We start from the raw sequence: 12,231 nt of genomic DNA on the forward strand, positions 1-12,231 counted from the left end.
CGTCGAAAGCTCTCTTCTGAAACGGTTAAGAGCCATGTACAGTTTGCGCACACATACGGACACCATGAAATAGTAAAACCGCGTCTAACTGTCAATTTATATCTTCCGCCGCGCTCCCACCTCCATCTTCCTCAACCTTTCCCATTCTTCCTTCATTCGCAATGGCTCGATTCAAAATCATCGGCATTCTGAAAGACAGAGCCTCGATCCTCAAAGCGACTCTGACCATCAACCGTCGAGTCTCCTCCGTACACCTCGCTGTCCTCCGCGCCACCACACACGACCCGTCAAGGCCGCCTTCGGAGACACGAATCGCCTCCGTGCTCGCCCTAGGGCTTTCCTCCCGCCTCACTGCATGCGCATGCATTGATGCTCTCATGGACCGGCTCCACGTCACTCGGAGCGCTTTTGTTGCCCTAAAATGCCTCCTCACGATTCACAACATTATATCAAAGGGGTCTTTTATTCTCAAAGACCAGCTTGCGTGCTACCCTTGTTTTGGGGGATACAATTTCTTGAACCTCTCCATGTTTTGTGACAATTCCGATTTTTGTATGTTGGAATATTCGTCTTGGGTCAGATGGTACGCCGGTGTAGTCGAGCAGAATCTGATGGTGTCTAGAGCAATTGGATATTATCTCAATTCGTCGAAAAACGAAGGTAACAAAAGAGACAAGGAAGAGAAGGCACTTGCTCTTTTGGACTCAGATTTGGCAATGGAGATTGAAGTGCTTGTGGAATTTGTGGTGCGAATTTGTGACGCCCCTGATTCATTTGAACTTCAGAAGAACAATTTGGTGTACGAAGTGGTGAGGGCCACGGGCGAAGATTACAGGTCGGTTCAACGTGAAATTGTTGTCCGAGTCAAGGAAGTTGGAGACAGAATCGACTCAGTCGACGGTTTGCGTTCGGCTGAGTTGGCTCGGTTAATTGACGCGTTTGAGAGGCTGGAGGGTTGCAAGGGGAAGTTAATGCTGTTGTTTGTGAACAGGAAGAGGAATGATGGGTTATGGGATTTGGTGAGAGACACCAAGGCTAGGCTTGTGGAGATGAAGGAGCAGCGAGAGGAGAGGCTGGTGGTTTTTCCAGGGAAGAACGAGTTGGCCGAGTCGACTCAATGTTGGAACCCATTTCTTGAACCTGGACAGTTGTTGCTGTTACCATCTGGTGGTGGGTGGTTGGGCTTCGGACCGACACCAATAGCCGTTTGAACAGTTGATCATCGTGTCGGGTTGGGTTTTTGTATAGTGTGACGCCCCTAATTTTATACATAACAATGCGCATGAGCGATTAAAGCAATTGATACATTGTAGTATTCACGTGCATCAACAACTTATAATCTCTCATACCATCATGCATCATCAACTACAAGCACTCTAGCTGTAAATGTTTCTAGATACATTAACAAAAGATTTACGTTTTGTAATAAAAAAAAAAAAGTGATTTATATTTTTTCTTTGATCTCTCAAACATTGTTCATTGGTGTGAAGTGTGAACAGCTAAACGTTGTTTCCTTGACACTCCAATATTAGGTGTCACAGTTCTAACAATGTGTATGTAACAGTGTGAATGTATTTTGACATGCCAAAGAGAATGGTTAAAATAATTTTTTAATTTTGGGACAACAATAGCAACGGTGTGGCTTTGTTGTTGTCGAACAAAAAATTGGATGAATTTGTTTTTCTTCGGATAGAAACTTGTAAAAAAAAGAAAATGAAATTCTAGCTAGGTAATTTTATTTTATTATTATTATTATCTTTTTTTTTTTGTAACAAAAATTGAAAGTTTGATTTTTCTCATGGTGGCTTTTGCATATATATTTTTTAGTAGTTTATATATTAGATGTTGATGGGTGCTTTCTATGACATCTTTGACGAAATGACAATAAGATAAAACTGATGTTGATTCTGTTCTTATCTTAATATGTTTGTAGTGATGTGTTCGGAGGTCAAAAACCACAGGGCGGCAATGGTTTATGTGTTGGGTTAAGCTTTTGCAAGGAATTTGGTTAATTTTGGAGGAATATATACAGTCCCTTTCGTTAAGGATCTTCAGATAAACTTATTTTTAAATAACTATCTCTTTTTAACTTATAATTTAGGATAAGGTTCTAAAAGGCACTAAGCGCTAGTTCGGCGACAGACTTGGGCTTAACGCCTAGGCGGCTAGGCAGGGACTTAGACGGACTAGGCAAATTTAAGTAAATTTATTATATATTGTATAAATAAGTGCCTATTCATACTTAAAAAAAAAACACATAACTATATATATAAATTGCAAAATAAAATAACATAAAGATTATAAAGTATTATAACATGTTAAAAACATAGGAAACAAGCATATAATGAATGTTCATCCAAGTATTCAACAAGTCTCTTATATTTTATTAAAAATATAAAATACAAAATGAAAATGATCAATTTTTTGTGTAAGTGAGTCACACCATAGGCGGGTTTAGACATGCGCCTAGGTGAGTGTGGGCTAAGAAGATGCTTAAGAGGGTCTAGGCACACTTTCTTAATTTTCAAGCACCTAATGACTTATCAAGGCAGTGCCCAGCCGCCTAGCGCCTAGGCAAGGCCTAAGCAACGCTAGGCGGGGATTTTTAGAACAGTTTTTCAATTGTTTTCTTTTCTTTATGTTTCTGTGTGTTGCTAATTATGTTAGGAACTATAAAATGTTGACATTGGTTGTTCGCAGTAAAAGACTACGTAGTAGAGAAGAACATAGAAGGTTTGTTGAATCCTTCTATAGGTTTGGTGGTTTAATTCTCATTTATTATTTATTACAAAAATACATAAAAGAAATCAAAATTACATAAAAGAAAGGCTAATCTAAATGATTTGAGAATCAATCAGAGAAAACAAAAGATCTCTACAAATCAAGAAATCCATAATTATTGTATATCACACCCCCGCAAACTGACGAGAAGAGCTAGAACAAGAAGCTTGGAGACCAGAAAACCAAAGCGATTGATGGAAAGTCCTATAGTGAAAATATCTGAGATCTGATCATGGATAGGGACATAGTTAACAACTTCTTTTCAAACTACTTTCTCATGAACATAGTGATAATCCACCTCAACAAGATGAGTTCGGGCATGAAACACCGGATTTAAGGCTAATGAAATGGCACTAATACTATCGCAGAAGAGTGTGGAGCGGTGAAGATCACGAAACAACATTCGAAACAATGATACAGTGGCAGCTTTCATAGCAAGTTTTCAATACTCGACCTTAGTACTAGACCGAGATGCACAATTTTGCCTCTTTGCACTCCAAGAAACAAGATTAGAACCAAGATACAAAACAATATCCACCTGTACAAAGACGATCATCAAGATCCCCAACATAATCGGCGTCGAAATATGCAGTGAGACGAAGAAAGTCTAGGCTTGCATTGTATGTCGTTGTGAGTAGTTCCCATAATATAACAAAGAATGCATTTGACGGAAGCCAACAATTAGTGGTTGGTAGGTGAACGAATTGGCAAACTCGATTAACAACAAAAGTGATATTCGGGCATGTGAGAATAAGATATTAAAGAGCACCAACGCTATGATATTCACTTGGATCCGGCAAAGGATTACCATCCTAAAGACTGAGCTTTTCCCACTAATAGCAGGCATAAAAACTAATTAGGCACCATTCATTTTGGTGCGTTGAAGTAGGTGAACAAAATATATTTATGTTGGCAAAGAGACAGCCCACCAGAGGTTTTAGAAAGTCCTAAAAATAATGAATATAGCAAAGATCATTCATTGAGAAACAAGTGCCCAAATCGTGTATGAAAATAGTAATACAACAATCAAGCCTTATACCACTAAGTGGGGTCCGCTACATGAATCCTAGAATGCTATTGCGCTCGGTTTTACGCTAAAGTTTTATGTTAGTTCCAAGTACTCCATATCTTTCCTTATAATCTTTCTCCAAGTCTTCTTAGGTCTCTTTTAACTAGAGCATCTATAAATCTTCGATTCATATGTCCAAACCAACTTAAACAATTTTCTCTCATCTTATCTTCAACTTCTACTTTACCTCGGATATGCTCGTTCTTAATTCTATCATTTCTCATGTGCCCACACATCCAGCGAAGCATTCATATCTTTGTTGCACTCATTTTTTTTTTCATGTGTTGCTTTTTTATCATGTAACATTCCATGCAAAAAGCATCGATGGCTTGATTGCTATCATACATAATTCATCCTTGAGCTTTAGTGGTATACGACAATTGCACAATACACCCGATGCACTCTTCCACTTTATCCATCCAGCTTGTATTCTATAATTGAGATCTCCATCTAATTTTGTTATTTTGCAAGATAGATCCAAGTGAAAGTTCATCTTTGACCTACTTAGGCGAATACCTTTAGCTTCCAACACTTCCCGCCAAAGATTAAGCTTCGCATTTACTCCCTCACGTGTTGCATCTTTTAGCACCATATCATCTGTGAAAAGCCACCAAGGGATATCATTTTGAATATGTCCTATTAACTCGTCCATTACCAATGCAAAAAGGTAATGACTTAAAGCTGAGTCTTAGTATAACCCTATGATTATGGGAAAGCTTTCAGTCTGCCCTTCATAAGTTCTTGATGCAGCTTTACTCCATCATATATATACCTTAATGCTTGGATATATAATACTTGTACTCCTTTCTCCTCTAGATTCTTCCAAAGAATTTCTTTTAGGACCACTATCGTGCATTTTTTATTTCAAATCTATAAAGGCCATATGCAAATCATTTTTCAAATCTCTATATCGTTCCACCAATCTTCATGAGAGATAGATTTTCTCCATTGTTGAGCGTCCTAGCATGAACATGAATTGATTCTTTAGGATCTGTGTCTCTTGCCTCATTCAATGCTCAATTACTTTCTCCAGAGCTTCATTATATAGCTCATTAACTTAATACTCATACAGTTCATGCAATTTTGTATGTTGCCCTGACTATTGTAGATAGGCATCAAAGTGCTTTCTTGCCACTCATTTGGTATCTTCTTCATTTTCAAATTCTTATTGAAAAAGTTTGTAAGGCATGCGATGCTTGTCTCTCCCAAGACCTTCCACACTTCAATCAGTATATCGTCGAGACCCATTACTTCTCTTTGCTTCATCTTTTTCAAAGTTACAACCACTTCTTCTTTCCCAATTCAACAATAAAATGAGTAACTTTCTACACTCTTCCGACTAACTCAACTCACCCAAATAAGTACTCATGTTGTGTCCTTCATTGAATAGATTATGAAAATAAGCTCTCTATCTATCTTGAACCACGTTCTCCGCAGTTAGAACATTTTCATTCACATCTTTGATACACCGCACTTGGTTGAAGTCTCTCATCCTCCTTTCACTTGCTCTAGCTAATTTGAGATATCCAACTCTCATTCTTTGCTATCTAATCACTTATACATGTCGTCAAAAGCCACTAGCTTCACTTCTTTCACATCATTCTTTGCTTTCTTCTTCGTTATCTTATACATCTTATAGTATTCATTAGTTTTATCCTTGTAAATGCTTTACGACATTCCTTCTTAGCTTTAATCTTTTCTTGTACCTCTTATACATCTTATAGTATTCATTAGTTTTATCCTTGTAAATGCTTTACGACATTCCTTCTTAGCTTTAATCTTTTCTTGTACCTCCTATTTCCAACACCAAGATTCATTTTGACTTGGAGCAAAACCCTTAGACCGTCCTAATACCCATTTTGCAAATTTTCGGTTACAACTAATAATCCCACATTTGACTAGCGTTTCCATCAAATAGAGATGTAACTGCATGAGACTGATGAAACCTCAGGTCCTCCAAATGAGTAGAAAAACATTGAAACCATGTTCTAGGTGCCTGCTTAAGGCCACAAAGAGAGCGGCGGAGTTTGCAAACATGGTGAGAAAATTGAGGATCAACAAAAACACGGGGTTGTTACATATAAACATCCTCAAATAAAAATCCATGAAGAAATGCATTCTGAACATCCAACTGGCAGACATGTCATTGAAATTGAACTGATAAGGCCAAAATTAGATTGACAACCGAGCTAAAGGTTTCACCATATTCGAGGCCCGACCTAGAAGAGGAAGAACACTGCACAAAATGAATCCATACTTGATCGCTATCTCAATCATTTCCATCTTATGAGATTAATCCAAATTATTCTCGAGATTTGAAGTCTTGGTCCAGTATAGTAGTTTGGATGAGATATGGAATTGGAACGAGATTATCATTGATGATATTTTTACTTATTTGGTAGTTTTCAACATAAATGAAAAGCAACAATATTGAACCATATTATGTTGGTTAGTGAAATCATAGAACTGAGTGGACAACCAAAATCACAATCCAAGTTAAATTCCTTACCAAAGTGTGTTTGGACCTGTCATTCCTACACTACCCAAGGTAACACTGTTGTGTTACAAGTGGGAAAGGAAGCATAATGAGATGAATGAAATAGTGTGATGTAATGCACGTCTTACGGCTTAAGGCTTTTCTCAAACGCCCTGTGATTTACAGCAGCATTATGAATGTGGTTAGTTTATCTTCATGAAGATATTAATATGGAGGTTTAAATGTAAGTTCCCAAAGAATTACATGGACTGGTTCAAATAGTTCCAAACCATGGAACACTCTCTAAATTTGTTTGAGGCATTCACTCTACGGATTGAAAAAATCCAGCATATATGGTATACCAGTCTAAGTGATTATTTGATTAGTTAGGGATATGGAATTATGCCCTTTCGTGTTAAATTAAAAAGTCTTAATCCAAATTGCTAGAGTTTGCGTTGATGACATGAATGTCACTAAGACTCTAGAAGAGCTTAAGAAAACTGCCTCGTACCTGAAGACGAAGTTTAAGATGATGGACCTTGAGAAAACGTGTTTATGCCTTGACTTGACGTTCAAGCATTGTTCAGACGACATTTTGGTCTACCAGTTGAACTACACTTAGTAGGTGTTACCTTTGAGTATACCTATGATCTTCCATACGTTATATGCAAATGAAACCCTTGAAGAGGTTATGGAATCTGAAATTCCATATCTGAGTTCAACTTTGCGCTTTTGTTGTACTTAGCTCATTGCATTAGACAGGCCATCTCCTTCGCTATTGATCTATTGGTATCACTGTTCTAAAAATCCCCGCCTAGCACTGCCTAGTCCCCGCCTAGGTGCTAGGTGGCTGGCCACAGCCCCAATTAATGCCTAGGTGTTTGAAAATTAAGAAAGGGTGCATAGACCTACTGAGGCGCCTAGACTGCTTAAGTACCTGCCTAACCTACCTAGACCCATCTAGATTGTGACTTGCTTAGGCAGAAAATAAATAACTTTCATTTTGCATTTTATTTTTTTCAATAAACTGTAAGAGACTTGTCGAATACTTAAATGAGCACACATTATATGCTTGTTTCCCATGTTTTCATTATATTCCAATACTTCATAATATATGTGTCATTCTATTTTGTAGTTTATGATGAAATTATATATATTTTAAGTATTAACATACACTTATTTACATGAAATATAATGGACTTAGTTAAATCCGCCTAGTTCGCCTAGGCGCCTGCCTAGACCCCTCCTAGTCGCCTAAGACCTAGGCCCCAACTTGCCGCCCGACTAGTGCCTAACATCTTTTAGAACCTTGATTGGTAAAGATGCAGCACTGCGCCCACACGCAACCATTGAATTGGTATAAAATATGTATGTCTGCTTCCCTAAAGGTATTATGGAATTAGGCTTATCCCTTTGCATCTCGAGCAGATCCAACCCCCTGATCCTTGGAATCATGCTTGCCTTGTTTGTTATGCTAACACTGGTTACTTATCAAACTCGCACAAGGCACAATCCCCAAATGATTATGTCTTTACCATTACAAATACTGCAATGTCTTCGAGATCCACAATATGACCTTAGTTACGAAATCTTTGAATAGTTCAAAGACTCACCTTACTTCACTACGCCACATGTCAGCTATGGTTAAGAGCTATTGTTGAGCATATCTGAAGTACTTGATGTTTTCATCTATCGTTGAGTCCCGATGACGATCTATGATGTCACAGTATCAAACAGACCAAGATATGATACATCAACGAAGTCAACGCCAAGGAATATTACATCTACATTACATCAACAAAGCTTTAGGAGATTGACGTCAAGCAATTTGATCCCCGACAACCTTGCCAATCTCTACATGACGTCATTGCCAAAGTCTATCTTCTAGAAGTTTGTTCGAGAAATTAGTATGCCTAACTATCTCATATGCAATGCTTATAGTTCTTATTTGGAAGTTTTGTCAAACTCAGGGGGAGTATTTAGAAGTATGCTCACGTGATCTTAATGTACTCATTTTCCCTACAATTAGGAGCATTCCCACTGGGTTTTTGCTACCTAAGTAAGTTTTGATGAGACACCAATCCTGAGCTGGTCATACCCTTGTGAGCTTGCTACTTGTGTCAAGAAGATGTATAGTTTTCACTTAATGCAACTTCTCACGTTTCTCCTTGGTCTATGGGTTTTTATCCCACCTTGGGGTTAACCATAGTGAGGTTTTGTGAGTTTTACCTTTTATGCATTCTTTCGTTAATTTGAGACTTGCATTCACTCATTGTGTGGATGCCTTCATCAACTGAACTTACTTCATCGTTGAAGACCTGATGCATCATTTTCTTGAGTATTTACATGCTCAAAATGTGTGTTTCAGTCCTAATAGTTTAGGAATGTGATTGTGTATTTATTTTGGATATCCTCGTGGGATTCTAATATACATCTTAGATTATATATTAGGGAATTGTTATTGGCACTCCAAAAATCTCATTCTACAGTCCTCATAAGTGTATTTTTCTTTCCTATTATAGAAAATTTGAAGTGTAGAATGAGATTTTTGGAGTGCTAATAACAATTCCCTATATATTATTCTATTAGAGTTGTAATCCTATTGGGGTAAAGAATTTAGCTTCCGTACTACTATAAATAAAGGCACAATGAGAGTGAGAAAACACACTGCATAGTTCACCCAATTCTCTATATGCTTTCCGCACCCTCTCTCAATCTCTCTATAATTTTTCAATCAAATTGGCCTACAACAATATCAATGCCAAATAGACCTGCAACAATATCAATATTTTCACGTATATCGATATTTTAAACAATTACAACACATCACCTCTCTTGTTTTTGTTTTCTTTTTCAATGGTTGAAAGTCGGCCTCAGAGTTCAAAAAACAAAATCTAGCCTAACAAATGGTGAATGCAATTGCAGCTAATGTACTTGTTCCTCTGATTGCCCGTCTGGTGTAGGGGTTGACCACTTCAATACACGCTGGTTGGCTTTTTCAGCCTGCAATTTTCAATCAATTTTGTATGAGAACGAGATTAAACGAAGAGATAAAATTCGAATATTCAATTAAGTTCAATCAATCATTACCTCATTTTCCCAATCACGTCGTATTGTGATGATGGCCAATATCAATGTTTGAAGTGCAGTTCCTCCAAAAATCATTCCACCCCAAATGCCCTGTTTTTACATCAATTATATTTGAATAAAATTGCCAAGATATTGTCATTATTCCTTCCAGTGCTTGATGGAAATTAGATTACTTAAAGAAAACCAAATTGTAATAATTAATATGGAAGGGTCTTTCAGACAACTGAGAAAGATTTCTTTGCCTTGGTAGTCACTCGATGAATTGAAAATCACGAAGCAAAACTGCAACATTGGTGCCATCAGTAGATTTTGGTGTCAAAAACCAAAGAACCCATGATTGCTTCACTGGCTATAAGGACTACACTTTCTTGTGTCCCAAGTGTCATCACGTGATAAATCACATAACGAGAGAACATGATAAGAAAATTTTATATGGAGGGAAATAAATGAAAATAACGTACCCCAATACTCAAGTTGAAGATCCATCCCATTACAAATCCAAGAGGAAGCCCAACAATGTAGTAGCAGAAAAGATTTATATATGCCACCCATGCTTGCCATCCCGAACCCACAGCTACTCCTGTCGATTATAAACCCAAGTGTGAAATATAATCAAAAAAATTTCATCAGACCTAACCAATTAACATTCAAATTCATTGCTACAATAATATGCTTGATTGCATTCAATATGTGAATCAAATATGTGTACGGTTACCTTTCTAACCGAGGTCGGAGTTTACTTATATTATAAGACATGGTCAATAAGACCGTCCATACATGTTACTCAAACAATTAACATAAAAAACGAACCTGACAAAACAGGCTGAACACTATTAAGTAGAATTGTGATGGCCAAGAGGTAAGACATCTGATCAACTGCTTCGAGTACATCACTACTTGAGGTGAATATGTACGCAATTTTGCTGTGGAGTGCAATGATAAGTATGCAGAAAAAGACACCAATCATAGTGGATTCTGCCACAGAAACCTTAGCTGCAAATTTTGCTCCCTTCCAGTTTCCAGCTCCCAACTCATTTGCCACTCTTACCCTGTGAATTTCATCAAAAGAATTTCACAACACTGCTATAGAAACCATTACATATTTGAAAGTGGCATAGAGAGGAATATAGTTGGGAATGCTTTCATTTTGTGAGAAAGTTAATATATAAATTACTCTATTCTACTCGCTCTAAGCAAGTAAGAAGTAGGCTAAATTTGTAGTTGATGACTAAGTCTCAGGCCTTGGTTATTTCTGATCATTTTGTGCGATTAAGAGAACAAGGCTACAAGAGCAATTTGACGACCAAACATATGTGGAGTTCAACTCGCCTAATCCTTCCGTTTACATCCATTGTATTCGAATGGGTCTCCAATATTAATGCCGTTTTTATATAAAAAAAAAATTATATATATATATATATATAAAAGGGAAGTGTTATTCGTATTCTAAAAATCTCATTCTACACTTCTCACAAGTGTATTTTTCTTTCCAAATATAGAAAATTTGGAGTATATAATGAGATTTTTAGAGTGCCAATAACAATTCCAAAAAAAAAAAAAGGAGAAAATTAAAGACTGAGAGACATGCAATAAAGGTAGAGAAGATAAAAGTTGTAGTAAAAATAAATGAGCTGAATCTCTTGGTGAAGGAGACCCAAAAGAATTAATGAGCTATCATTGACGTTTCATGCCCGATTGGTTTTAACTTTACATTTGACGACTTTTCATTTTTCTAATTATGGGTTAGTTTGAGATTGTGGTGCATTACAAAAAATAGTTTTTAAAAAAATTTGAAACATCAAATGTATTTGGTTAAAAAAAAAAAAAAAAAAAAAAAAAAAAAAAAAAAACTTTTTTTAAAAATTGCTATCATTGATAGTGGAAAAACATAGAAAAGTAGAAGTAGAGTATACCATGCTTCTGAAAAAAATGTTTTTTTATATATCAAAGCATAATGATCAGTGTTCATTTAGTGAAATTTTCAAATGACAAGTAGTGGCGAAGCTACAGAGATGCAAAGAGGGACGGCCGCCTCTCCCCTCAACGGAACTCAAGCTCAGGAGTGGTGGTTCCGCCCCTCTGGTCTTGTCGGAAGTGAGCAATCCCGTCTGGTTCTTTGGTTTTTGGTGCTCTGCAACAATAGCAGCGCTGTTGCGTTTCTGTTTTCTATTTTTCAAAACCCAGGCCAAAACGCCGTCGTTTGGATCTGGGCAAAGAAAAAAAAATAGTAGAACGGCGCGTTTTGGTTTCTAATAAAAGGTGTGATAGTAGGCAACATGTGTTGTTTTGTCGTTTAGTAGCATGTGATCGTCGAAGCCTTAGCGTTAACATCCTTCTATTCTTCTTTCTCATGGGATTTTCGAATGATTTCAAGGCTGGATTTTTCCTAATAATTTCGATATGGAATTGGAACTATGTATGCTAGCTAGATAAATATTGGTTTACGCTTTAGTAGATTAAGTATTTTTTTTTCAATTCAATACGTTTCTCAGTTTTCAACAATTGCACATTATCAATATGTTTATACTAACACATTTGATGTACTTATGCATCCATTACATATGTACAATTGACCAAACCATGTGTATTTACCCAATTATTAAATTTGTCATAGAGTATAAGAATTTCATTTTATTTTCACTAAGTTCGTCATAGTGTGGCAGTTTGTAATTAATATTAATAAATTATGAACGTCATTATTATTGTCTACTATCTAAAATGATTTGTTTGTCTACATTCTTTTTAACCTTGCACCCATTTAAACCCGCCCCTCCCCCCACTAATTCCTGGCATCACCACTGATGACAAGTATACC

At 36.9% G+C, this 12,231-nt stretch overlaps 2 protein-coding genes across 2 annotated transcripts in view; one reads left to right on the forward strand and one right to left on the reverse strand.

Moving 5' to 3' along the window:
* The first annotated feature begins 39 nt into the window (after window positions 1-39).
* Window positions 40-1,724, forward strand: LOC137718297 (putative clathrin assembly protein At4g40080). Its single transcript, XM_068457819.1, has one exon. It carries the CDS (start codon window positions 162-164, stop codon window positions 1,209-1,211), a length of 1,050 nt encoding a protein of 349 aa, XP_068313920.1. The 5' UTR covers window positions 40-161; the 3' UTR covers window positions 1,212-1,724.
* Window positions 1,725-8,942: 7,218 nt separating this feature from the next.
* LOC137726773 (protein DETOXIFICATION 27-like) overlaps window positions 8,943-12,231 on the reverse strand; it is a 10,861-nt gene continuing 7,572 nt past the window's right edge. Inside the window, exons 5-8 of the mRNA XM_068465764.1 lie at window positions 10,227-10,465; window positions 9,878-9,996; window positions 9,417-9,506; window positions 8,943-9,329 (exon numbers count right to left, since the gene is read on the reverse strand). Of these exons, the coding sequence (XP_068321865.1) occupies window positions 9,252-9,329; window positions 9,417-9,506; window positions 9,878-9,996; window positions 10,227-10,465 (526 nt within the window). The 3' untranslated portion in view covers window positions 8,943-9,251. The remainder of the gene's footprint in view (window positions 9,330-9,416; window positions 9,507-9,877; window positions 9,997-10,226; window positions 10,466-12,231) is intronic.

This window comes from Pyrus communis, chromosome 1, assembly GCF_963583255.1.
Source record: "Pyrus communis chromosome 1, drPyrComm1.1, whole genome shotgun sequence".
Lineage (NCBI taxonomy): Eukaryota > Viridiplantae > Streptophyta > Magnoliopsida > Rosales > Rosaceae > Pyrus > Pyrus communis.